Below are 27,762 nucleotides of genomic sequence, written 5' to 3' on the forward strand. Positions count from 1 at the left end.
TTTGTTGTTAGGGCGCAGTGAATCGTTTTCCAAAGAAGAATCTAACATGTTAATGACTTAAATAAATACTAAGAAAGTAATTAACCCTTTAAACTGTTGAAAGGTTACTTTAAATATTACTGGGTGCAATATTTATTTTCCTCTCTTCTCATATCAAAACCAAGAAGCGAGGTCCTTCCAATCCTCCCCAAACATGAATATGGGCCAATATGACCTTAGGTTAGATACCGACAATTTTAAGCCAGAAATTTGATATCTTACACCTTGTTTTTTTAAGTGTTAATGGTGAACATCATCTCAATCCAGTGCTGGAAATTACATTACGAGAATTGGTTGGGATTTGTTTTCAATATTTCAAATACTTAGCAGTCTAAATAGCATTGAAAAAGTAAAGATTCTACTTGCGAGAGCTCTTCCATAATTTCAGTGCACCAGGTATATCTTTATATGTCTTCACACAAAGCAAAGATCTTAGAACTTGTCTCAAATTCCAGAGAACCACATTATATCTTTGATAATACTTTCTCTTTTCAGCCTTTTCAAATGATAAACAACTCAAAATGAAATTCCACTCAATTCACTATCTGACAATCATTTTCTTGGTGAATATATCTTATTGCTCAAACCAATATTTTCCTCTCTTCGAATTTTACAATGGAACCGACGACCAAAGATATCACGTGACAAGAGACAATCATTTATGTAAAGAACAAATTGGCAAGAAAGTTGGGCGATGTTGTTCTTGTCTTGATGAATGCATCGAAAACAATAATTGCTGTATTGACAAATTTTGGCATAACCCTGAAATGGGAAGCCTATCAATGACAGGTTATCTTGGTGCTATTTCAAACTTAACTAAAGTCGACACAAACCATGAATGTAAACCCATTTTTGAGGATAATATATTAGGAAAGATAAGCCCAAATATCACTAGTAGAAGATACATGATGGTTGCTAAATGTTTGAGCCCTGTTAAGGACGATACGAGAAAGGATTTTGAGAAATGCAGTGATGAAAACTATGAAACTGTTTCGGAATCGATTCCAGTAATGACACAAGATGGTGTTTTATACAGAAGCTCTGCATGTGCCAAATGTAATAGAATGACAGATTTCGAAAAAGTTAACGTGACAATCAAATTCAAAAAACCGAGCGAAGAAAGATCCTTTTATGATGGAACATGGAAAAATAACCCTTCAGAAACTATCCTTAAAGATCCAAAATTCAGAAAATACGAATGTTTTCATCAAAAACCGAAGAATTTATGCAAAAATCCGACATTGTTAAGGCAGTGTATGGCTTACAACTCACTAATGAAAAATGGTTTTGCAAATTATCACTGCGCCCTTTGTTCTGGTCTGCAAATTACACGACCGATTGTCCCTTTATTAGAATCTTCATGCCCTCCAGACGAAACTAATGGCGGAAGTGGTGGTGACTTTGAAGTTCTTTCGTGGTCACTGGTGATTGATTTTTCAGGAAAAACTAAACTTTACAAAGGAAAGTTTGAACAGAATACTTTGTGTAGTGATGGACAGATTTATGACATGTTTGAAAAGAATTGTACTGAAGAAATACAAAAGAAAAACAATAATTATCAGATTGAAGTTGATACATTCCAAAAAGTGGAACAATACATCTCATTGATCGGTACAAGTCTTAGTATTACTGTATATCTTCTTCTGATCGCCATATATTCGAGATTCAAGGAACTTCAAAATCTACCCGGTTTGAACGCCTTGGCAATGTTCATCTCTCTCCTCATCACTGATATATTGGCAATTTCCAGAAGACCTGGCAGTGTTACCAGTTGCAAGTATCTTGGAATATCGATGCATTACTTTTATTTGGTTTCACAGATGTGGGTCACCACTATTTGTTTGGATCTCGCCAAAACATTCCATTCCTCAGTTACCATGGTAACTAATAACAAACGAGAAACTTTCGTGAAATATTGTAAAATTGTTGCAATTTTACCTTCGTTTTTCGTACTCCCTGCAGTCATTTTGAACGAGGCTGGCAATATCAACGACGTTGGTTATGATAAAATGTGCTGGGTCACACATACCCTCACAAGGGTGTGGTCTGTTATCTCTCCAATGGTTGTCATGCATTTGATATCCATTCTTGCCTTAGCCAAAACTCTACTCAAAATATACTTAGCTAAGAAAAAAACAAGAAAAACTTTACAGTCCGATCAAGCCAATGCTGACTTAGTGAGAATTGCTTTAAAGTTGATTATTGGGTTGGGTTTGATTGATATCATTGGCTATGTACAAATACCAGGTAAAGAATTGATGACAGTGAATTTGATTTTTTCATTTCTGTTTGTCTTGGTGAGAAGCTTAAAGGGAATTTTCGTTTGCATTTTGTATCTATGCAACAAGAAAGTCTGGAGGCTTTTTAAAGGTGGAACAAAAGATCGAAACACAGCTTCTAACATTTCAACTTGCCGAAGTATCACTTTGAGAAGGAATGAAGATAATGTGTGAAGCAGAATCAAAAAATAAACTCTCCAAGTCCAAGGAAGAGTGACGGAACTGGTAGGAGTTTTCGACATTATATAAATTTACGGTGTGTAATAGTTCCTCCATAGGAAGAAATGTGTTATCTTTCAGACAAAAAATTAACAAAAAGTTAAAGATCTATTGCATTATACAAGCGAAATTAGTCAGCTAAAATTGAATATAAGTTTACTGTTGAGGTTATAAAAACCCTTGGTGTAAAACGTGTCTTATTGTTGTTTCTTTTGTAATTGTTTAAAAGGTTTTTTCCAGGAATTCTTCTTGCGTTTGGGCTTTTGTTTAACTAGATGTCTTCTTGATGGAGTCTCGTCTTCCTCTGAGAAGGAAATATTGAAAGAAATTTAGAAAATATTATATTATAGCGAGCCTGAACCTTTCATGTCTTTAAAAAAACACTGCTTACCCGGTTTGCAGAAAACACTTTTGAACACGAATGGTTCAGTCTTAAAAGTTTTTAGAAACACCGAATGTCCTGTTGAAGCCGACTGTTAAAAAAAGTCCCAACTGGCTATTTTCCCCGATTTTTTCCCGATTTCTAACCCGATTTTAAACCCGATTTTTATCTGATTGGTCCCGAAAGGACACGGCAAGAGCTTCAAAATCGTCTTGAAAAACACCTTGAACACCAGAGAAACACTGAATGGTTCAGAAACTTGCCGGTGTTTCAGGTAATGCATTTTGGCTTGGATTTTATGGAGAAAATTGAGAGTTGATTTATGAAAATCCCAGGAACACAGGAAATGCTGAAAACACACCACCTCGAGAGGTAAGGTGTTTCTGGGAAATGATTTTTGCCAACAACACCCCAAAAAAGCATGAAAGGTTCAGAAAAAGTGTTTCGGACAAAGTGTTTTCAGTGTTTTCGAGACTTTTTTGACATGAAAGGTCAGGCTCAGCATCTGCAAAAATATTAAATTCGAACTTCTAGTTGCTTAATTTAGCTGCCAGCGGGTTTATCAAAAGGGTATAAAAAGAGCTTATGAAGGGGACATTGACTTTGTACAGGTTTTACGATGTGACGGTATTGGCCCTTTCTTCTGTCGGCGGTTCGGCGTTTGAAGAAAAAATGACGGTATTTCGGTGTCATGTGGACAAAATAAGGAATTTAAGCAATTTTGCCATCGATGTTGACGTTCAAAATTGATTTACCAAACTATGATAAACAAAAACAAAGAGAGGTTACTTACTCACCATCCTCAGGGCCATGTCCTGTGAAAGGAGGGTCTTTCGCTTCCAAACCAATCATACTCTCGCTACCTGTTCCCATACCTCCTTGTCGGGAGTTACGAACATATTTTCCTAAAGGGAAAGAAAGGAAATATTAATTCGTATATTCAGAGTAAATAGATTTTATTCCTGAGATCCTAGCCTGGTTATCAAAGCTGTAGTTTATTTTCTTACTTAAATGTTTCCTAGATGCTGGCGAACACAGTGTAGGCTGATTTTTAATTTATGCATAACCTTCTGATTGGAATATAGCTTGCTTTAAGGAAGACGAGGCGGTAAACTAGAAACATTAAAAAAAGTAAAAAAAAGTATACAGCCTGGATATCAAGATTACCTAGGTCTTAACAAGTTTGGAAACTAGTGAACATTGTTTAAATTTATAGTGTTCAAAACAGAAAATTATTCCACTTGCTTGTAATCTTATAAAGCTTTTCCCTTGATCATTTCATCATCCCAATAAGAGGGTATGTTGGTTTGTACAGATCAAAAGTCAATGGCAGCAAGTACTCACCGATTTCTCCATCGCCTTGGATATTGACTGAATTATCGAGATCGTCTAATGAGTGAGACATAGAAATTGCGGGTGCTTTCATTTTCACTGAAGCTTCGTTCGTCATTTCTCCAGCTCCTCCTTGTTCACCAAGGTTTGATTCCGAAAGTCCATTGGCTGAATATAAAATGAGAGTGTGATTCACAATAAGGATAATTCTACAAATGACTATAGTGACTATCGGGCGAATTGAAGGTGAAAATCTATTTTTATTTCATCTCTTTACCGTGAATTATTGAAATGGTGGATCTTAAGAGGCGTAGGGGGGGGGGGGTCAAAATTCATTTCCTTATAAGGTTATGGCTCAAAGAAACACACTCTGTTATAAATTTTAAACTCTACCTTGGCTTTTCTTTGTTTTGACTTTTCAATTTCAATAATATCCCTCACAGGGGGGGTGGTCGATAGTAAAATCTCAGACATATATGAGTAGTAAAAGGATTTTTATGAATTTTTACATACCACCACCCAGACTCTTGGAAGAGGTATTTTACTACCCTGGTAGTAAAAGTTTTCGGGACAATTTGTCATGGAGACCACCTATTTTTCGGTTGCTTTTCGGCTTGATTTTACAAAAAAAGCTAAAAAATGATTCTGTGACACATTTTTCACTTAATGCAAAAATTAATGTTTTGCCCATAGAATTAAAGTCTTTTTTATATTGACAAAAAATTTCGAGAATTTTTGGTTTGCAGCAAACAACTTTCCAACAGAAGATTTTTTCAGTAAAGCCATCCAAAAAATTAAAAGAATTACAAAAATAGCTAAAATTTGCTAATTTTACCAGTTTTAACTACCCAGGTAGTAAATTTTTTCAACATTTAACCCATAGATACCACCCATTTTAGTATTTAACTACCCTGGGTAGTAAAAGTTTTTTTCTATTTCTCGTCACACCACCACCGTAGTAAACGTCATTATGTCTGAGATTTTACTATCGACCCCCCTGTTCCCCATGCCATAGAGTTAGAAAGTATATCTTATCAAGGTTAAATAAAATAACGTACGTTGGTCTTCGCCCAAACTTTGAGGTTGTGTTTCTGTTCCAGGTGGTGTGTCTTCATTTTCAAATGCGCCCAATGGTTCCGCCCCTGCGCCCATACCGGTTGGGATACCATTCATCTCACCGCCCAAACCTTCGACGCCAGCAGCATTTTGGACTTTACCTAGAAAGTAATTAATCAAAAATCTATATGATAACTTAAATTAAGAATGGAAAAACATGTCCAAAACATGTCAACCTTAATAAAACATTCTCAGGCGTAATTGAGTTTTAAGCCGCAATGGATGCGAAACTCTTGGATGACAGAAATGCCGGATTTATCGCCAAATTTCAAAAAATGCGTGCTTGAATGAAAACAAAAAAGCACTAGATTCAATCCCTCATTCTAAATGCAGCGTTGATCTTAAGACTTCACTTTTTCTCGCTTGTGAAAGACTTTCTACCCCTTTAAACTCAATGAGTGTAGTAATGTAATAGAAGGTCCAAAACGAGCCAGCATCATTGTTATATATAATCTTCACTAACTCACCAACTGGTCCCTCGTTCATTTCTTGTCCTGGCATCTCATCATTGAATGACATATCTAGAGAAAGTAATAAACAGATAATCATTACCACAAGAAAAATTATATCATGATATACATAAGTCACAAGACATTTATCCTATTTGAAACAGTGTTTGGAAAGAATTTGGATGGAAGCTTATGTTCCCTAAAACAGTTCATCCTGTTTGTGAATGACGTAATCTTGACTGTTAAGAATAGGGAAGCTTACAGTAATAGAAATTCATGGATACAAAGGAAAGATAGTTGGGAATCGAATATTTCTTGAAATTAAAAAATACTCCCAACAGATGAAGAACAGATAAGTCTTAAAAGCACCAACAGATATAAATCTTAAAGCAATTCATTATAAAGAGGTTGAGTATATTAACATTAACAACATAAGAATTTAGTGTACCTTGTTTTTTCGCTGCTTCTGCATTTTTGGTGGCTTCTGGTTTGTGGTCTACAAAATAAAATGATAAGGATACTATAAGAATAAGACTACACTTATACGATTTTACAGGCTGCAATGCCATTCACATTGCGTTGTAAAAACGCATGAAAAATTGTAAAATGTAGCACGTCAAATTTTTCTGCTATCAGTAAGTACACTATAACGCTAGAAAAATGTCGCTTAAAAAATTACAAAAGTGGCTTCAAAAAAATCAGTTCAAATCGCCTAAAAACACCAGCCTGTAGCCTCAGCTTTGGTAAAAAACAAAACTTTTTTGCTTTATAACTCAAGATAAAGTGAAATAGTGGGAAAATTTACTTTTATTTTTTTAAAGAATCAGAAAAATTGATATCCTGAATGGTTGTGAAATACCAAAATGTTTTCAAATGGTGAAAAATTGGGAATGGGTACTAACTTACGGATATGTTTTCGTTTATTGGCGATTGTCTTGCCGTGACCTGAAAAAAGAGAGTGGACCAGCATATTAATAATTAGACTGGCACGCCAGTCGGGCTGGAACGGTATCACGTGGGAAAAGTGAGCGTAGGAGTTAGGTAAGCGTAAGAAGAAATTTTGTCGGCGGCAAGGGCTGAAAGCTTAATCAGCAGCCTCTCACCAACTTTTGTTCGCTCTCCTACGCAGCTCCTATTCTAGCAAACGCCCGCCGCCTTTATGTTCCCACCCTCTGACATGATTAATTAACAGACTAGTTTGCTAGTCTAATTAATAATGGGATCAAAATGATTTTAAAGATTTGAATAACGCGCATTTTAAGGTATTTTAACGTATCTTTGTATGTGTTACGTGAACTCCTAAATATTAAATCAATGTTAAAGTAAAGATGTTACGTAAACTTGTTAATACTGTAGTAAATCAAGGCCGAAGTATCTATAACTGGTCGACGTAGCAGAGAGCTTATGTCCGATAAAATTTAAAAATTTAAAAAGCTTACCAAAAAGATATATTGATATTTTGTTAGAAATATTAAAACTTCATATTCAAAAATAGCGTAGATTTAGAAGTAGTAGATTTGTTCTTTGAGAGAAGCTTAGGTAAAAAGGACTTTTTGTTATATTGGTTGAAAAAATAATCCAACATTGTATTATCAAAAGTAGAGTTTTTGAAAAGTTTAGCATTTTCTTTATCAAGGGAGATTTGAGTTTCTTCTCCTATCATATTTTTATTCTCGGCATCTTCTTCTTGTGTTTTGGCTTCAATTTCATCGTGCATCCGTGCACCATGAATAGTGATACGCGACGTGTTCTTATTGTACGGTTTCCAGCGCACGGAAACCGCTCCTGTCGTTTCAGTTACGTTAGAAAACGGGTTCGCTATAAAATGGATTGGTCTTAATTTTCCGTTATCAACTTCCGTATAACTTGGGTCATCATCACCGGAAAATTGAAATCCGGTACTGTCTGGAGTATTCTTTGTCGAGTTTACATTTACGTCGAATTCGGGAGTGTCCGGTGTGTTCGGGGTATCAACGTCCATGGTCGGTGTATCTACGGTATCGGGTGTTCGCATTCTTTTGAAGATTTCTGTTCGTTTATTATTGTTCTCAGTTACATGTGTTTGCAGTCTATTGTTCACATTTTTCTGTTTCAGGAATAAAGTCTGAATCTTACTTTGCGGAATGTTTGTTCTGGAGTCCGGTGTATCCGCAGTATCGGGTAGTTCCACATTCATTTCCGGTGTTTGAGGTATATTTTCAGCAGAGTCGACGGTTAGTGGAGAGTTCACAGTTCGTTTGTAATAATGTTGTTGTTTTGTTTTGTCAGTAATTTGATGTCTCGTCTGTAAAGGGTCTAAAGAATCGAGAGTAAGCCTTCTTGAAATGAGAAGACCATGTCAAGATGACTTGATAAAATATCAAAGGTATTTTTGCTTAGAAGCACCCAGTAAAACTTGCATCAGAAGCTTTATAGTCGTTGTATCTTTTGTTAAGTTACGTAAAAACACACCCTTAAAAAAGTCATGAAAAAGCGAACTTAGAACTTACTACAAGTCATGCAGCCAAGGCACGCCAACAAAAGGAATGTGTATGTCAACCTCACTGAAATAAGGAAAAATGGAAGAATGTAAAATTATGAACAAAATCAAAAATGTGATAATAAAACAGTAACAAGAGAAGCCAAGGCAGTATCGAAATCATCAAAATCAATAGATTGAAGTAATTTATCTTACAAGATTTAGCTCTGGTTTAAACGGCCCACTTTTCACCCTGCCTGTTCTAATTGTGAATTTAAAAAGATGGGCAGAAAGTTGGCTGTCTAAAACCAATGTATTGACTTCTTTCAGTCCTTTTCAAGTTAAGATTTTAATTGCCAACTCTGTACCTACTCTAACAATTAGAATAGACAGGACAGAAAGTCGGTGGTCTAAGCTAGAGCGTACAAAAATTACAAACACATTATCACTTACTTTTAACCAGCTGACATCAATCTATTTAATTAAAAAAATATTTTTAAATATATAAAATTTGAAAATATAAACGAGCTAAAGATTTTTAACTTTTAATTATTTTATTTACTATACAAGGTCTAGTGTAGCGTGAAATCAAATTTTTGTTTAACTCATTTGAGGCAAAGTTATAATACAAACATCCAAGCGACATTCAAAATATGTTCAAAACAAATCCTTGAAACAAATTAAACAAAACAAAACAAATTTTTGGATGCTAACATTGGCCTTGTATTAAAATGTTTATAAGACGAAACGTCTAGGACTTTCGACCATGCACGTGTTAGTCAAAATAAGCATCAATTTCATACTGTTTCATAAAATACTTAGTAGAGTAGTAGAGTTCGATTATCCTGGTCGAGAAATTAAACCTCAGCATATTTATTTTTGTACAAAATTAATCTTTTATTAGCTTTACTTTTTCAGCTAAAATTATAAAAAAACTTTTACTTAATAAATTGTTTACTTAAAAACGCTTTACTTACAAGTGTGATTCTCAAGTTGAGAGGTACTAAGGTACTAAATAAAGGTACTAAAGGTACTAATCTCCATAACTCGAACATGGACGGGGAACATAAATTTGTTCAAGTTAAGGAAATTTCGAATTATGGAGTAAGGTCTTTTAAAGGGAGTGTTACCTGAAGGGACCATAGAACTTGTTCGAATTAAGGAGATATTCGAGTAAAAGAGAATCAACTGTATTTTGCTCAGATACTTTAACCGATCATCGCAAAAGAAAATCAAACAAAGGAAAGAAGAACTCCAGGATAGGTATCTCTTTGACAGGGACTGGAAATAAGTTTGAATTGTAGAAAGATTCAGGAATAATAGAAGTTCGAATTAGGGAGAGATTATTCTAACTCGATCTTTATCAAAAAAATAGAATCGTGTAATGGGCTCTTCCAGAAAATATCCGTACATGGGGTGGGGGGGGGTAGGATATATTGTCCGGGGCAGTGAAAAATAGTTATTCACCTATTTGGGCGAACTTGTCCTGTTTGGGCGAACTTGTCCTGTTTGGGCGAACTTGTCCTGTTTGGGTGAATTTGCTCTTTTTGAATGTCCGGGGGGTAATCCTGTCCGGGGGATCAACTGAAGCTTGTCCAGGGGATTAGACCCGCTGTCCGGGGGTTATAAGTCACAATATCCGGGGGGATTTCCAAAAAATGTTATATCCTAGACCCCCCCATTCAAATTTTTCTGGAAATTTCAAACAATAAACAATAATTAGAGCTCCAAAAAGTTTTTTGGATCTTTTTAGATGGTCATCAGCGGTTCCTTTTAACCATACTCCTTTAAGGAAATAAAGACTCTCCAACATGAATTTTGAAACCCCTTAAGATCCAAGCAGTCAGTTTTTAATTGTTCTCGATGCTCGGTTTGAGCAGATCTGATCGAGATCTATCTGATCGAGTCACTTCAATACCAAGATGGTCATCGCTCAATGTGTCGACATTGGACCACCTGGCCTCACTCACCAAGTCAAACACCATTTTATCAATAACTAAACACCACTATTATTACAGCTCTACACCAAATCAACCGAGTCCATAAGTTTGACATTCAATTGCTTGTAGGAGCTTCGACCTCAACACTGACTTGGATGGATAGAGTGGCATACTAATTCGCTGGCCACACGTACTAGACATCGGTAAGGCTGCACTGTTCGCATTGTTGATAATGTCGACGGTTATGGACAACTCTTCTAAAATAAAAACGAGACAAATAGTGAATTTAAGTGATAAAGAAATCACTCTGATACCGTATTACTTTGAATTAATGCCCCGGGCGTTTTTTATTTTTTGGGTTTTTATGAGGGGTGTTTATTCCAGGGGGCGTTTATTAAATGATATATAAACAAGGTCACTTTTATCTTTTATAAAATGAATGGGAATTTCTAGAGATGTAAAAACGGGTCAAAATCAGTTTGAATATCTACCATACATCTAATTTTACCTTCATATTATACTTTCTTATAGCTACTTGCTTGAAATAAACGCCCTCCGGTGGCGTCGTCAATATATAAGACATGCAGGAGGGAAAACCTCAAAACCACTTACCATTGTTACCGACTCGATTATCAAGAGCAGGGAGAACAGACGAACCAGTCGCAAAATATAACAGCTTTTGTCGTTCACTCGGTGACATCTTCTGCAAGATTCGCCAAAACCAACTGAAAATAGAAAAATCCAAATTTATGTTTTGCTCTCACTCAATCAAAAACTATTTCCAGTAATAAACATGAGAGCTGACAGCAAAACAAAGACATTCCCTCCAACTAAGACAAACCCTACATAAAGATCCCAGTTGTTGAGCTTTATATAAAACCTTGGAAGCAGTTTCTCACTCCCGCTCAATCTTTGATCTTCGATTGGAGTCCTTTGAAAGTGGTACCCTTATGGTAGCGCTACTAATTGATAGCGGTGTAAATACATCGAGTAGGGGGTAACCTGATAACAGCTGTTCATAATTTTCTTACGTGCACGGTAAACCTCTGAAGGCACTTGAAAATTATACATCTGAGGAAAGTAGTCCTCCCACGGAAAATTTTACAACAAGAATCTTGTTGTGCGCCAGAAAGTCAAAAACTGATACGGCGCCCTATTCATAAACACAATCACGCAACTTTGTTGTCATCCCCAGTCCTTTTAGACGAACGCGGTCCTTACGATTTCTAGATTGCATATTCGTCAGATTGTATGTTTTCACCCATCCCTTTAGAGCTTCAGCGTGGTGGGCAGAAAACAACCACAATCTGATCTCAGGTTAGTAGGGGGGGGATGTTATTTTGCAAAAATGGCAAAAAATTCTTAGCCCATTTGTCAAAAGTTGCCTTTGGGTATAAAAAGAAGAAAAAATCATGTGCAAAATCGAAATTTCAAAAATTTTCAAAACATAGTGAAGTGACCCCTCATTTGAAAGGTATTTTCATGCTGGTTAAGAAAATCAATATAATGAGGTTGAATAACACTGTCACAAAAAGTAATTTCTGACAGTTGGCAAAATTTTGAGGATTTTGCTAAAAACGCAATTTTTTGATCGTTTTTCTTAAGTTACTTCTTGTTAGAGTGTTTTCCACCCTTACAATATTGATTTTCTTAATCAGCATGAAAATACCTTTCAAATGAGGGGTCACTTCGCTATGTTTTAAAATTTTTTGAAATTTCGATTTTGCTGGCGGAGCGGTGGTGGCACCCTACCCGTGGCAACCTTGAAAAAAGAGCCACAGGGTTTTTACATGAATTTTTCTTCTTTTTATACCCAAAGGCAACTTTTGACAAATGGGCTTAAAAAATTAGTCCTAACACCCCCCCCCTACATCGAAAGCGCTAGATCTACTTTTCTTTGCATATTTGTGACGATGAAGCGCCGTTAGACGTTAATTTTTAACACTGCAATTAGCTTCTTTGCAGGTAACAATACTCCGATCGAAGATGGGGGAAATAGTTCAGTCTAAGGTTTTTAAAAGTCAGTGATGAAAATAAAACGACAGTCTGGTATCGTTTTTGAGTATGACATGGGAGGTGGCGGATATACCCTAGCCCAGGGTTTTTAAAGGTCAGTGATAAAGACCGGACGACGGTTTGGTATTGATTTTATAAATGACACGCGAGGAAAAAATGAAGTACCTTTTATATCGTTCCAACAGCTGTCTTGAGCAGCCCCTTGAATTACTGAATGTGATTATTGAGCGTAGCCTCTGGTAACTAATCTCTTCCACACCTCCCGAAAGTAACAATTGGAAGTCCTGTGGAAAGAAAAACAACATTGAGATGTTACAGTAAACTCTCGCTAACTCGAACTTCTATTATTTAAATCTTTATACAATGCGAACTAATTATATAATTCGTATCTCTATGACACGAACATAAGACTTCCCGTTCGAGTTCAAATTGCCTTTTTATGGGAACATATAACATTTTGAAGCAAAAGAAAGAACAATTTCCCATTCCCACTCCACAAATTTTGAGAGATTTTATTCTTAATTCTACTCTGTCAGCATAAGAAGCACGTTTCCTTTCTATAATAACAAAGAATATCTATAAAGAATATCTATAAACTACCTCTTACATATAGAAACTAAAACATGTTCAAACCTCGGCCTCCAAGCTGTCCAGAAGTTCTTTGGGAATCATTTGATGAAGACCGTCCTTTAATCCTTGTAATTCATTCTCACGGCAGCCAATCATCTTGTGGTGCGCAAACAATCTAAAAAAGTGTGTTAACTTGAGCCTCAGAAGTCATTGGCCCATTACGCTTAGTTTATGTGAGATAGAGTAAAGAACATCCTTTGAACTAAATGTTATGCACCATCATTGAATTCTTTTGATTAAGCTAGCGTTCACGCAAGAGGATTTTTGAGCCAAAGAATGATTGAATTCATGGGTCGACATAGACTGGAGACGTTTATCAACCCGTGTAATACAATGAGATGGGTGTTATATGATACTAAAATAATTACGGGGTAATGCTAGACTAGGGTCGATAGTAAAATTGTGTTAGTCTAAAGCATACCTGACAAATTGAAGTGCATTTTGCTTTGAGACACGTAAATTTTGACCGTTCGGTACGAGCGACTCTGTGTGCCCATCCACTGTCACCTAAAAACACAATACAATAGCTTAAGCTGAGGCTAAGTTTTAAAAGTTGCAGGCGTGAGAGATATTTAAAAATGTAGTGCGTCAAATATTTCTATAGTCACCCTGCAACGCATTAATCGAACGTTGATTTGTTTGTATATGATTTGTTGCATACTTCTATAAGCGTTAGTATGTGTTCACTATATGATACACATATTGACGGTAATTTTAAAAATAAAATTTTCAGGTAAAGTATTGTGAAGGCCTTGTAAAGAACTGATTGATTATTAATTAAATATAGGATTTTTTTGAAGACTCACACAACAAGACAAAACGAAAAAAGTCGAATATGAAAGCTTTACCTCGAAGCATAAATTGTAACGATCAATAAATTCATCATTACCACACTCATTAGACATTGCATCCACCAACAACTGTGAAAAACTTTTATACATCGCAGAATCGTAAAATGCGAAATCGTCAAAACTGATCTCATTCTCTCTAGAAAAAAAAGATGGAAAAGTTTCAAAATGTATATTTAACAGTTTCATCCTACGACGGAGATATGTTTGAAAAATCGTCATTAATAGACCATGCATGGATACAAGTGTAAAGCGGCCGTAGTGTAAATCTGGTATTCGGCTACTGTGCGCAAGTTCGCGGGTTCAATCTCTAGCCGGGTCAAACCAGAGCCTTCAAAATGGTACTTGATACCTCTCTGCACTTAGAATGATCAAGGTCAGTAGAGCAATCCAGGGAGGAGTGGCGCCCTCCTCTACCAGCCCCTACTGTTGTCGTAAGAATTGCTTAGAAGAAATCATTCAACGAATCTCCTATCATTTTCTTACACACCATTTTGAAGACAAAAAGAAAGGACAACTTTCACTTCTTCCCGTGCCGTGCGAGCACAAAATTTGAGAAATTCTTTAATAATTCTGCTTCGTCAAAAAAAAAAAGTTTTCATAAGAGATGAAGGAAGAGATCATAAAAGAATATCGCACGGAGTTTGAGGGATATTCTACTTTCAAAGTTCACATGGGTTATCAAAATGGTGGTACTAAAGGGTGGCTATGGCGGTCTAGGTTTGATTGTCCTGAGCTTTACCCTCGGGGCTTCCCAAAGTACATTGTAAGGGTCGAAATGAGCAAAGACGAGAAGATACACTGTAAGGGTGTTAAAATTGAGAAAAATTGAGCCAATTTTGGGGGTGATTTTGGAAAGCTTTGCCATTTTTTGCCTTAAAATGGACCCAATCTTTCAAAAGAAAATGCACCATAAGAGTACAAAATTTAGTTAGTTTTGGATAAATTTCATCTGCACTGTAAGGGTCCAAATTCAAAGGCTTAATTTTCGCACATACGGTTTTTTCACATAAGTGATAATAAAGACAACAAACCCATTTGAGAAGAAGACGCTTACTTTCCGAGCAAGTACAGAAGGATGGGTCTCGATAAAATCAATGGGATTGTTTGATTGAACCATAATGTTAATCCAAGGAAACGTCCAATCGCAACAAAGGCTGTGTATCGCTTCTCCTGAGAAAATAATTGTGTTCATAATAATGATAAGTAATGTTAATCTTCCTCCTTCACATTCTATTAATGCGAGGAAGATTAGCCAGATCAGGAAATGTTTTCAAAACATTAGAAAGGGCACAGCAATGACAGATTTGATCTGATTAATATCACTATCAAGTAAATCAGAAAATTGCTCCATAAGAAAAGATAAATCTGTTTAGTTGATAGACGTTTTTAAGTCAGGAAGTAGCAATTAGCGTGGATTGTTTTAATTATACATATTAACAATGCTTAAAGGGTACTGGTGGGTTGGAGTTTACCAAGTTTGAAAGACGTCAGATATCTGTTTATGTGAATATGCGAGTACTCTTGCTAATTCGAGCTTTTGCTTTTCGAATCTCATAGAGGTTTTTTTCATGTTTTGTTAAATTACGTAATTTCCACCATTATGTAATCTAATGCAAATGCTGCATTTGCGTAAGGGATCGCCTCTACAGATTCGAACGTTTGCCTCCATTTCTTGGTGAGTTGCACTTTGATGATTTTCAAACAGGTCGCAAATTGGAAGAGACGTTACTCGCGTAGAAAAAAAGCCGTGACGTCTAGTATAAGCTAATCTTCCTATAACTCAAACTCATTTTCGGTCTCCGTCGAGGCGACTCCTTCCGTAAAATTCTTTCTATCCCTCTATCCCTCCCTAATTCAAACTAAGAAGAACAGGAGAGTTTGAGTTAACGAGAGTCATCAACTGTATATCAAACCAATAACTTTGGAAATTTGACGTCATGGTCAACTATGGTAAATTCAAACCCTTCCTCTTTTTACACAAGTGTTGATTAGCTGTATTAACTTAGAATATTGGTAGAGAATATATAGAGTAGACATAGAATATTAGTAGAACCATACTTGCGTCATAGGATGTTCGAAGATGAAGTTGGATTCTTGTAACAGATACTTCCCAACTTTTGGTGAAAAAACTCCTTTCTGTGTCGGCAAATTTCCACATTCCGTGAAAAATTCCGTTGGCCAGTGTTTGTACTAGTATGAAAGAAATCAAGAAGCTTCGTTGACAACCAATTAAGTATAAAAATGGCATCTAAAAACTAGTAGAATATAGGTATAATTTAGAAGTGACAATTGTGATCAAATCGATCAAATCCATATTATAGAAGATCAGAGATCTGACCTCAAGGAGAGCAAGTGTTGAAAATACTAAATGAAATTAAAATGAAACATAAAAAGGGACTGGTAACGAAAATACAAGAAAGATTTTCTCGACAAAGATATCGAAAACACAAGTGTAGGAGTGATTATTTGAGTATATATACAAACAGTGAAGAAGCAACAGACGTAGCACCTAATATTTTAAAATTATTCAGATCAGTTCACCAATATAATAAAGCAAACCTACCTTTTCACCGCTCTTCAGAGCGTTAGCAAAAGCAGCAAACAAACCACGTGTTACACCCGGTCCAGTCCCCTCTTCTCCTTCGAAGCGAACGCGTAATCCACCGAACGGATGGTTCGCCATGTTCTGTAAAATACAAAAGAAGAAGAATTAATGATTTAAAATAATCTTACGAATTCAGTACATCGGAGAAAAGGTTAGCATGATGTTCTTGTTCATAGGGAGAAGCAAACATCAAAAAAGAATGGATACATGATACACTACTTTTATACAAATAATCAGAAAAATAGAGTCGGTACTTTACGTGGAATAGATAGATTTTTAGGCAATCTGTTAACTATTTTCACGGCTATTTTCACGGCCGGCCATCTCGTCTACCTAACAACTGAACAGTCGAACAACTGAACGGTACATTGGAATGTTGATCAAAAGAGTAAGGTTATCTTGCATCATGTCGTGAGAGCACCGCGAAGTGCCCGTAAACTTGGAAGGAGCGGTAATTCTAACAACAAACCATTTGTTTGAGGCGCTGACATCTTGAGCAATCGGTCATCGCTCCTTCAATAATTCAAATAACTGAAATCTTTTGAAATCTACAGACTTGCCACTTAAATTCAAAAAAGGGGCGTGGTGAGCACTGACCTTTATATAACCCTGGACCAAACAATATCTGCCATCTTTGATTGGAGTTTTTTTAGAATTGGTACCCAAGGAGAAGCCATTGCAATGCTAAAAATTAACGTCTAACGCCGCTACATCATCGAAAGAATTTGAGGGAAAGTAGACCTAGCTCTCTCGATGCATTTACACCGCTATCGAGTAGTGCCGACATTAGGGTACCAATTTTCAAAAAACTCCGATCAAAGATTTTGCTTGGCTGGGATTGAGAAGCTTTGTCCAGGGTTATATAAAGGTCAGTGGTGGTGAGACGTAAAATAAAAATTAGGTCTTTTTATGAAAGATAACAAAAGCAAACATTACCTCGCTGAAAACATTGATACAATCATTCAGAAGGTTCGACCGATGTATGTTGATCAAAAGAGCTGGATTATCTTGCATCATGTTGTAAGAACGCCGCGAAGTGTCCGTACCACGGATAGACGTCAACGTACGCTGGAACCTGGAAAACAGAATAGGTATTGACCTAAAATTATAGCTGATTTTTTACGAAATAAGCGCGGAAAAACAAAGGATGTAAACTAGACGTAAGTCGTTTATAAACCATCTAATACAGTAATTACCGTTGTTATAATACAGTATCGTAACGAGTTAATATAATTTGTACGAACTAAACTATAATTTGTCGTTTTGTTAATTTCTGCTTTCCTTATTACACGAATATTAATAGGCAAGTATTCAATGGCCTTGAAATTAACACTCCAAAAATTAACCCGAATTTTATTTGCTTTTTCAAGGACACCATAGCTGGTTTTAATTAAGAGTTTTTTTATTACCATGAAATTTTTCAATTCGTGTTAATAAAATGACTAGTAATATTCGTGTAATAAGGTATGCCTGGATTAGTCTATTTGCGATGTTAGCTTTTTTAGGCTTATGCAAATAAATGAATATAAGTATAAATAGTCGTCTAGCATGCTAGACTAGATGTAAACGAACAATTCATGGTATTCATGACGTAATGTTTTCTACAGAAAGACCCCGGTTTTTGCCAGTAGTGGCAAATTTTATACAACTTTTATCTAGTTTAAATTTGCCACTACTGGCTAAAACCGGGGTATTCCCTTAGAAAACATTACGTCATGAATATTATGAATGTCAAATTCTTTTTCCCTTCCGAAAACGGGAGTGATTCCTATTAAAAGAAGATCATATACCTAGAAGAGAAATTTATTTATTGTCTTACCGCGCGATTCTACCTGAAGCGCCAGCTTTGATTGACAGGAAACTTTCTCTCTCATAACCAGGCCCCTCACTAAGAAACAATGTGCTGAAAGCATCGATAACCCGTCCCCATTTTCCTTCACAGATGGCCAGTGTTTGACTTTCTTTTTTCCTATAAAAACGAAATTTGTCATTGATACATTCCAAGTTGATACAGGTTTTTGTCAGACTTAATCAAGCAATTCCAAAGAAAAAGTTATCTAGCTTAACATATTAGAAATTTTCGGATATATGAGGAGGGTGCCCACCAGAATAAAGCCGGGATTTGACCACTGTCTGTTACTAAAAGTAGAAGTTACACGTTGGTCAAAGTCAGGCTTTTCTTGGGTGCTTCAGTTAGAAAATATGACGTCATGTTGAGGGGAATTCCCTGTAAAATTTTAAAAACCACAAATGATTTTTTAGTGCTCCAATTTACTTCTGGAGTGTAGAGTTTTAAAATCAGACTTAAGATCCAAAAGCTGTAAAATGTTACAACAAGGCTGAGAATATAGCCTGGAAAAACAAAACCCTTCAAAAATTGAGATGTCACAATGAATAAAGTGGACAATTTCTAAAACCGCCATTCTTTTCGAATTCTAAAAAAAACGTCACAGGTCCCAAAATTCTCAACATATTTTGAGCTTGATTGTTTAGCACGGGTATTTTGCAAAAGGGAACAGTGGAGATGTAAAGAATGACAAGAACAATCCTTAAAGGTCAAAGTCGAAGCACGAGTCAGTCTAAAAATTAACATGGAGAAAAACTTGCAGTTTTTGTTTCTTCAGCACATTTTCATCAAGCCACATAAAGATTTGATTAGCGGTGATCAATTTTTCGTCAGTGTGTTGCAAGAACTGTTGCATTTTTCCTACATGGCTACCTGAAAAAAATTATAAATTCATTCTAATTAAGAAGGTCTGAAACCATAGTCGGAAGTTTTGATAACTGTCTACCCGGAGGTAGGAAAATGCCACTCTTTCTCCCTGTATTGTTCCACTTACCCTCGATTTTTCCCTTAATTGCTGAGCATCAAGCAAATACACCAATTATCACTTTTTGTACTAACACATAGAGAAAGTGCCTACTTCGCATCTTAGCCGTTATTATACGCAAAATACAAAGAGGAATGAATACGTAGGGGTGGTACAGTCACTCTCGCTCGGGATTGTGGATGGTGAAATTTGTCTTTGGTTCGACCCAGCCAAGGATTGAACCGACAGCCTTGCGTGCCGTAGCTGGACGGCCATGCTCTACCTTCATGTTACGGCCGCATATATGTATTAAATAAGCTCTGTGAATTTAACCCTTTAAGTGCCAAGGTCGTATATATCAAACATGGGCTATGTAGGAGGGCTAAAAATCGTTATTTTTGATCTAACTCGTAGGAATTGGATTGGGCTTCACAGTCAAGCAAAAAAAAATCAAAAGTGAGTCTTTCCAGCGAGATTATAAGCCAAAAAGTAAAAAAATGCAAAAATTTGACAAAAATCCACTTTTTTAAGATTTTGACCGTTTTTTGACCATTTTTGGTAAACGAGGTATCCTCCAAGAACCTCCAAATTTGGCCCTGCTTTTTACTGGATTCTGTACTCCAGTGAATTAATTTGAAGTTTTACCGCTGGACACCTTTCTATCATTCAGGCAGGTCCAAGCAGCGGGCCTGACTGCTTTAATTCTTCTAACCTATCCCCCCCCTTTACCGCCACCCAACCCACCCTTCCTAAATCGGGCGGCGCCGAAGGCATGAATCAGATCTTGAAACTCGTTGCCGAGCATTCTAGAGTGTTGGCGTAGGATACTTTAAAGCGAAAGGAATCCTACCTTGTTTGGAGCGAAGATTAATGCAAGGTTTGAAGAAGTTCACTTCCTCTTTGTCGACGTTCGAATCATGGTCTTCTTGCGAATTGTCACGCGCACTGGAAGCGGACGCTGGATTAAACGCTCGCGACTTGTTCAAGTAGAGGTAGGCGTCTAGAACGTACGTCAGGTGGGTGTAGCTAAAAGAAATAAAAGAAATTGTCTTCTAAAGAAAAATCTGAACACCCTGGATATCCTAATTCACTCGTAAAACCGCCCTTAGATTTCTTCTCAAAGCTGACATGCATCCGATTCCGATGCTCTCAATAACAAAAAATTCTCAATCTCACCTGAACAAATCGATAACAGGCAGTGTATCTTGGTCTTCACCCATTTGTTGTTTCAGCAAATACATCATATATTCGTCAGGTGACGATCCGTAAATGTGTGTCATGGGTGGACGCCCCAATCCAGCAATATCGCCCTCGGGCGCCGTCTTCTTTAGTCGCAGTACAAAATGCTGGAATTAAGAGTTAAATTTTATCAAAAAAAATTTAGCATGGATATTTATTTTGCTTTTGTGTTATAAATGGTGAACATTTGTCAGTCAAAAGTCTGAACCAAACAACTCGAAACAACATAGTAGATTACCTGACGATACTAAACTTCAGAAGCTAACTTTATAAAACTTTCTTCCCACAAAGACACTTGACACCAAATTTCGTTTGAAATAGACAACACTCAACAGGTTAGGCCTTCCTTAAAAATTCTTCAAATTTTAGAACGTGTCCTTCGTAAACATGGGGTTTAGAAACTATCTTTAGGGAAGCCGACCACTACTCAAAAGCTAGTGAAACAACAAATGTCAGATATACCTTAGTATCGAATTGGTCACCCCTATTGAGTTGATCTTCAAGGGTGGTCAAGATTTCTTTCATCCAACTCCACGTGGAAGCTAGTTGTTCATTGGCTTCCTCTTGCAAGGCTTTTCGTACGTCAGCCGAGAACTCAATTGGTTTGATACCGAATAAACCAGGAACAACTTCTTCCTGCTAAAAAAGGGAAACACAGACGACTTGAATATTAAATTTGACTTTTATCATTCAAATCTTTCAAAATTGAAAGTATTAAAAAAAAAACCCGTTTTATGTCAAAACCCAGATGAAATAATTTCAACTCCTTCTAAACAAGACCAATGTCATAGCGGGACCATCAGTTTTATAATTTGAAATAAAAGGCTTCAGAGGTTAAAACAATTTATCAAGGCGTCTATATTTATCACATACAGACTGTTGTATTGATTTGGCAATATCCGTTGCTTCTTTGACCAATCGGCAAAACATTCTGGACAAATAGAGATATCCGGCATGTACTGATGGTGTATTCATTATCTGCTGGTGGATTTGGTTGTTTTGGTACGTCTGCCACTGTTGAGAAAATATTGAGAACAATTGTTTCACGGTAAGTCAAATACATGCTTTTTTATAAGAAAACTTTTATAAGAGCACCAGGTTGAAAATTGGCCAAAACCTAAGAATAAATTAAGAACAATCTGAGCCTTATCCGATTTTAGCAGATTTATAACCCATTTTCAGTTATCAAGTTAAACTAAGCGTATTAAGAACATCATAAGAACACTTTTATAAGCCTGAACATTTCAAAAATTAAGAAAAACCAAGCGTGAACCAAAATTTACTGGTTCTTTTAAAAAAGCGTGTAAACCCAAGTATAAATTTTAGTTATATGGTTGAGGTGATTGCCCGAGTTTTAGCGGAGAAACTCACTGCTAAAAGCTGAAGTTTTGGAATTATTTGGTCTCAAATAACTGACGGTCTGTAAAAAGTTTAATCAAGAATATAGAGAAAAAGTTCTTAGATAAATTGATTTGTTTATACTCAAATAATTAATAACTCAAAAGATTTTTCTCAAAACCTTAACACCCTACCAATCCTGTCTGAGTGAAAAGCCGACTCGAAACTTCATTACGCATGCGTATATGTCCGTCCAAAGCCCAGGCTAGGGAAGAGTCCGGCGTGATGCCTTGTGTGTGCGTCCAGTCTATTTCATTGATGTCTGTTTCAGTGCGTTCGAAATTCTCCCCCACTACTCCCGCGTTTTCAGGGGCAAAGAGAAACGGGTCGTCGATGTTTATTGTTTCGTCATTGTCCGAAGTATCATCTTCCGGTACATTTGAAGATGATGATGACGGCCCTTGAGGCACCACTCTCGACGGCGCCCCTACTGATGGGCCAGGCCGTGCAGACGACTTTGATGGAGTATTTGAATCACGTGGTTCGTGATCTTCGACAAGCATTGCTGTAGCGTTACCAGGAACAAGCGATACTTCTCGAGTTACGCGCCTGTAAAAAAAGGAAGGATACAAAAATAGATTTAACGACTTTCTTTTAGTAACTTTTTAACAGCTTTTAATTGTTTTTAGACTGATAAATTTGTAACTTTTCTGATTTCTAATTTTACTATCTATAGCACTGATGATGGCATAAGACCGAAAAGCTTCTGCTTCAATTCTTAACAAATGTTGTTCTTTTTATTTAACTTGACATGGCAAATATATCGAATTCAACAAAAATAGATTTTTTATGGAAGAGTGAACCCCGCATTACACGTTTCATACAGTTGGTCAGTCGACTCCTCACCTCATCATATGAGTCATCATACTTATCTCACTATAAACCTTAAAAACAACTAATATCATGGACAGAATACTTGAGACAAATGGGATTTCCCTGCGAAATTTTAAACACCACAAATGAATTTTAAGCGCGTTAAACTACAGTTGGAAAGTAGAGTTTTAACTCTGAGACCTTAGGATCTCAAGATTTAAAAGCTCAAATTTGCTCCATTAAGGCTTGGAATATAGCCTAGAAGCCAACGAACCCCTCAAAAATCAAAATATTTAATGAAAGAAAGTGGAAGTGTCAAAATAGCAATTCTCGCCCGATCTTTAAATTCTGAAAAACGTTAAAATACACAAAAGTCTCAATATATTTCGAGCAAGATTGTAGAATAATAGACACGATAATAGTGAATAGGAGAGTGTTCTCAAATATAATAAAGAAAGTAACCTGGAAGCATATCGGATATTTTGACGTGTAGAAGTTGTTGCACCGCCTGGTGGTATGTACATTCGAACACCTGCAAATAATAGAGGAATAACTTTACACAACCAATCAAATACGCTTAGATCTTACTTCAGCAGTGTTTTTTTTTGTCGAAACAAACCATGGACATCAAAATTGCTTCCTATCGTTTTTCGTCCAGAAAAATCAAAATTAAGGTAGAACCACTTGAAAAGCGTTACTACGAGAACTAATATATCTGAGCAAGGTCATGTCAGGGAAGTCAAATACCAGCTAATATATCTGAACAAATGTAATATATAAGGTTCGAGATACAGTAGACTCTCTCTAATTCGATCTTCTATTTTTCGAATCTCTCTGTAATTCGAACAAATAAGATTTCCCGTTCGAGTTCGAGTTAGCGAGAGTCAACTGTACATTTTTCCCAAGCTGGTGATAATAAGATTTTACCAGTTGGGAGGTGGCTTCTACCGACAGGTGGCTGGCCCACATTGTGTATATCACGGATAATATCTTTAGGTTGCGCTTTGACTGTACCCAAACGAATAGGTCGTAACATTGTATTTGCAGCCTTCAGTATCTCAATGACCGAAATCCATGAAAATGCACGCAGACACAGGCTAAAAAGAAAGGTTAGGAAAGAGTAAAGAACATGAACGAGGTTATGTATTTACACTTTTGAGGACGGAAGGGCTGACGGGATCTGAAATAACATGCAGTGTTAACCCGCAAAATCGAGGACTGTAAAAGTGCCAATTTACCGTTGTCCTCAGTCATTCAGGATCTATACAAATCAGAAGCTAATCATTTCCGTCTCAGAAAAAGACATAAACATACATATAAACTCACTATTAAATTTTGCGGAATAATAAGCGGTTCTCAAGTAAATCCTTAAAACTCGTCCACTCAAAATTATCTTTCAAACAAGGTAATACTTCTCATTTTATCTTCTTTTTTATTGAACAGTATTTTACTAAAAATGTGCAGACTGCCTTTTTTGGAACAGACTTTAGGTCAAAAATTTCGATACTTATAAAGTAGTCAAAACACGAGATCCCAAAACATAACATAAAACAAGCTTTACTTTAAGCATTCTCTCATCTTGCTTTCTTTCTTTGCGTGGTTCTTGTTGGCATGGCGACCAATCTTCAATTTCAAGTTCCCATCAGGCATCGTGTTCTTCGATAAAAAGATCGATAATTGTCGAACGAGTGATCGAACAAATCGATGAACAGTCAACCAAGGTAGGAGACTATTAAAAGTTTTGCCACAAAACGCGTTTTGATCGATCGGGTTCAAACGATGAAGAGTTGGTAACAAAATCGCATTTTCGCTGATCTTCGATTCGATAAATCGATTCATTAGCGATTTAATGAATGCTTCGAGGAGAATCGAATATGGGTTGGTTAAGAGATTCTCAACAAGGATATCCAGCTTGTTACAATCAACAAAGGTGAGATCGGAGGAGGAATTTGATTGCCAACACATTATAGATGAGACAATACAAGGCCAGTTCTTTGCGAGGTAGAATACGGAAGCTTGGAAGGTCGTGTTCCATAGTAGTCGTGCTTTGTTGAGGTGGCATTTGCATTCGTCTTCTGTAGGGGTTGGAGAAACCATAACTTGTGAGCGGTCTTGACCAGGGATTGGAAAGAAAGGCGACAAATTCGATGCTCCTTTCCTGGAAGAGAAAAACCTAATTGTTAAATCAATAGCTAGTCTGAATCGCAGACCTCTACAAAAACCACAGGTCGTATAGGGAGGACAAATCCGTTAGTGGATGCAAGCAGCCTAACCAATAGCCTACTTCATATGAATCATTCACCTGTTACAGGCTATTTTCTATTCAATTTACAGGAAAAACACACAAGTGCAAATTTCCCTTCAGGAAGGACTTTTTTTTTTACTTCAAAGAAATTTTGAAAACTCTTTTACATTGATGTTATTTTAAAAAGAGTGGTCAACCATAAAAAAGTTTACTACAGTGACATAACAAACCTCGAGGTTCCTCCTTGGCCTTCGTGCATGTTGTCCGAAGCTGTTTGTGGGTGCATGATTTGCGGAGTGAGCCCTGAACAGCTGTTCACTTCAATTGGTCCAAATTTTAAGTTCGCTATCAAACGAATGCTAGGTGTTACCGGGCTGCTTGCGTAATCGTTCGAATGAGTCGCTTTATCTTTGACGTTAAGACGTAGCGAACCTGTACGGTTTTGTAAGCCACGACGTGTTAAGATCGGGTTTTCGCCCATTTTACGTTTTTGTGACTGATGACCCGATAATTTTCGGTCGTCCTCGTTTGTTGACGCAGAAAGACCCGATTGTTGTGACGAGGATCGACTCGTTGAGCGGTCGTCGGAAGTCGGTGCTTTTGGAGGGTCGACCTCCCTTTGAGAAGTGATTGTTATGTTACCTAAAAAAGAATGAAATATAATTAATATAGTTGATTCTCTCGTATTCTGTTATTCGAATCGTTCTTTCATTCGATCAAATTTTAGGTTCTAGTGTAGGTGAAATTCTCATTAGAAATACTTGTTATTACAATAAAACTCCCATAATTCGAACACGCAAGGGGAACATGAATTGGTTCGCGAATTTTGGGTCCATTCAAAAATCCCCACAAATACCCTGAATTTACGAGTTAAAGAACTCTCGAGTTAAGAGAACCGGTTTAGAGAGCCTTATTAATTGAAGGGACCAGGAATCGTTTTCGTTTTAAGGAGACATTCGAGTTATAGAGGTTCGAGAAAAAGAGACTTTTTGTAATTCGAACAAAACAACATTACATACACGGTTTCAAAGGTTTGTTTATCTCTCTGTCATATTTTGGGAAACGATAGATTCAAGCCAATAAATGCGCAGTTAAATGTTCGAAAAAAACTGGATAATTTACTAAAGAAAATAGTTTTTCTCACCAACATGGCGATTGTATTTGCAGTTGGTTGTGTTACATGGTCTCCAGTTTAAGAAGAGTTTGTGTAGATGGGAGGGTGAATACCTCGGGTAAGTGGTCAAGAAGTAAGAAATTGCCGTGTCTCCTTCACCATTCACCGAAGACAGTATCTGTGTGTAAAATAAAAAGGAATACAACAACGGAGTCTCCATAACTCGAACCCGCACGGGGAACACAAATTTTATCGAGGTAAGGACATTTCGAGTTATGGAGTAAAGTTTATAAGGCATTGTTAACTGAAGGGACCATAAAACTTGTTCCAATTAAAGGAGGTTTCCAAGGTTTTCTAGGTTTTTAAAAGTTTAAATTTTACCTCCCCCTTCTCCAGGGTGTCCCATCTACATGCATAACGTTTTCTAGAGGTCCATTTTACATAAAATAGATAAAAGACAGTTCTTACATTAGAATCAGCAGCAACGAGTGACGTCATCAGTAAATGAACCATGATATCGTCAAAGCACTGCGAAAAGAATTTTAAAGAGATGATTGAATTCAAACAGCATTTGTTCATATTCTCGTATCACAAAAAAACTCTAAGTTTCAGCTTCAGCTCAGTGAATACAGAGCTAATTGAATGGATGGGAATGGCTTTAATATCCAATTTGAGAACCATTTCGTTTCAAAACAGGATGGAACGTTTACTTCAGAATATAAAAAGCTGAAATCTTACCTTATTGATGGTTTGCTCACGCATAATGGGTGGAATTTCCGATGTGGTGGACCCGCCACCTACGCCACTACCACCGGCCGAAGCGAGCCGTTGACCGGGGGAGGAAACATCGTATGGAAGATCGCCTAATAGAGGATTGGGGATGAAGTTGGGTTTTGCTGAGTAAGCACTGGAGGTTGTGGATGTTGTACCACCAGAGTTTGAAGAAGATTGAACACCAAACTTCGTTTTCTCCTGAAAATAGATTTGATTAAAGACAAGCGATACTTTTATGGACCTACCTGGTTATCAAACTAATCAGTGAACATTGAAACAATGAAACACATAAGACATAACTGGTCAAAATACAAAAAAAATAAAGAAAATGAAAGCATATCTATTGAGAGAAACTATCAACACTATTGAAAAAGATTTTTGAAAAAGAAATAAAAAAGCTATTAAGCGCTTTTCTTTATAAAAACCACTATCAGAAAAATGCACAGCTTAATAAATAAGGTTTCCAGAAAACTCAAACCGTCGAACTCTACCGTGACATTTTCTTCTGTTAGAAAAAATAATAATAAAAAAACAATTTGGCTAATAACATTGATATATGCTCATAAATAGTGATTCTTATAGATAAAGATTCGTTTTTCAGCCAAAAAAATAATAAGTGTTTACAGAAAACTCAAATCATTAGCCTCCACCGTGACATTTTCATCGTAAAAAAAATTAATAAAAATAATAATAATAATATGGCTAAGAACATTGATGTATTCTTATTAAAAGTGGTTCTTATAGATAAAAATACGATTTTTGAGCCAAAAAAATTTTTTTGCAAAAATCTGCTTGAGCCATCCTTTAACTATGATTGTACCCTACTTTCATGCTAAAAATCAGAAAAAATTAATGATCCAATTTTTCACAAAGTCCAAAAAACCTGTTTTTAAGCCGTTTTTTGGCCCAAATTTGCCTAAAAAATTTTTTTTTAGAAAATCGGGCTCCGTCACATTCGAGGGTTTATGGTCATGCACCTTTGTGCCAAAAATCAGAAAAAACTAATGAGCCAATCTCGAGAAAAGCTGGTAACTAACACACTAACGAACGAAC

The 27,762-nt window shown here is 36.6% G+C and overlaps 3 protein-coding genes across 6 annotated transcripts in view; 1 reads left to right on the forward strand and 2 right to left on the reverse strand.

Annotated features, from left to right (window-relative positions):
- Positions 1-1,357: 1,357 nt before the first annotated feature.
- LOC136815063 (latrophilin-like protein LAT-2) lies at positions 1,358-2,500 on the forward strand. The gene has a single exon (XM_067071501.1). It carries the CDS (start codon positions 1,548-1,550, stop codon positions 2,490-2,492), a length of 945 nt encoding a protein of 314 aa, XP_066927602.1. The 5' UTR covers positions 1,358-1,547; the 3' UTR covers positions 2,493-2,500.
- A 79-nt stretch (positions 2,501-2,579) lies between these two features.
- Positions 2,580-8,808, reverse strand: LOC136815065 (uncharacterized). Of its 4 annotated transcripts, none has more exons than XM_067071503.1 (10): positions 8,728-8,808; positions 8,306-8,359; positions 7,932-8,111; positions 6,723-6,761; positions 6,265-6,312; positions 5,835-5,888; positions 5,310-5,468; positions 4,264-4,419; positions 3,717-3,824; positions 2,580-2,841 (listed from the first exon to the last, which is right to left on the reverse strand). In XM_067071503.1, coding segments are annotated over exons 1-10 (906 nt in total). In that variant the 5' UTR covers positions 8,729-8,808; the 3' UTR covers positions 2,580-2,734. The 4 variants fall into 4 exon arrangements, with proteins under 4 accessions (XP_066927604.1, XP_066927606.1, XP_066927607.1 ...); XM_067071505.1 differs by having other exon boundaries at positions 3,713-3,824; XM_067071506.1 differs by lacking the exon at positions 7,932-8,111 and having other exon boundaries at positions 8,728-8,807.
- Positions 8,809-9,146: 338 nt separating this feature from the next.
- Positions 9,147-27,762, reverse strand: part of LOC136815064 (uncharacterized) — a 36,378-nt gene continuing 17,762 nt past the window's right edge. Inside the window, exons 11-34 of the mRNA XM_067071502.1 lie at positions 26,674-26,907; positions 26,404-26,463; positions 25,966-26,113; positions 25,052-25,463; positions 24,138-24,734; positions 23,504-23,673; positions 23,039-23,108; positions 21,898-22,312; positions 21,239-21,379; positions 20,828-21,004; positions 20,303-20,472; positions 19,977-20,152; positions 18,924-19,035; positions 18,136-18,285; positions 17,253-17,391; positions 16,275-16,397; positions 15,770-15,901; positions 14,766-14,881; positions 13,709-13,847; positions 13,282-13,367; positions 12,864-12,975; positions 12,396-12,514; positions 10,827-10,939; positions 9,147-10,471 (exon numbers count right to left, since the gene is read on the reverse strand). Of these exons, the coding sequence (XP_066927603.1) occupies positions 10,305-10,471; positions 10,827-10,939; positions 12,396-12,514; positions 12,864-12,975; positions 13,282-13,367; positions 13,709-13,847; positions 14,766-14,881; positions 15,770-15,901; positions 16,275-16,397; positions 17,253-17,391; positions 18,136-18,285; positions 18,924-19,035; positions 19,977-20,152; positions 20,303-20,472; positions 20,828-21,004; positions 21,239-21,379; positions 21,898-22,312; positions 23,039-23,108; positions 23,504-23,673; positions 24,138-24,734; positions 25,052-25,463; positions 25,966-26,113; positions 26,404-26,463; positions 26,674-26,907 (4,278 nt within the window). The 3' untranslated portion in view covers positions 9,147-10,304. The remainder of the gene's footprint in view (positions 10,472-10,826; positions 10,940-12,395; positions 12,515-12,863; positions 12,976-13,281; positions 13,368-13,708; positions 13,848-14,765; positions 14,882-15,769; positions 15,902-16,274; positions 16,398-17,252; positions 17,392-18,135; positions 18,286-18,923; positions 19,036-19,976; positions 20,153-20,302; positions 20,473-20,827; positions 21,005-21,238; positions 21,380-21,897; positions 22,313-23,038; positions 23,109-23,503; positions 23,674-24,137; positions 24,735-25,051; positions 25,464-25,965; positions 26,114-26,403; positions 26,464-26,673; positions 26,908-27,762) is intronic.

This window comes from Clytia hemisphaerica, unplaced genomic scaffold (genome assembly GCF_902728285.1).
Source record: "Clytia hemisphaerica strain Z4C2 unplaced genomic scaffold, Clytia hemisphaerica genome assembly, whole genome shotgun sequence".
NCBI classification, from domain to species: Eukaryota; Metazoa; Cnidaria; class Hydrozoa; order Leptothecata; family Clytiidae; genus Clytia; species Clytia hemisphaerica.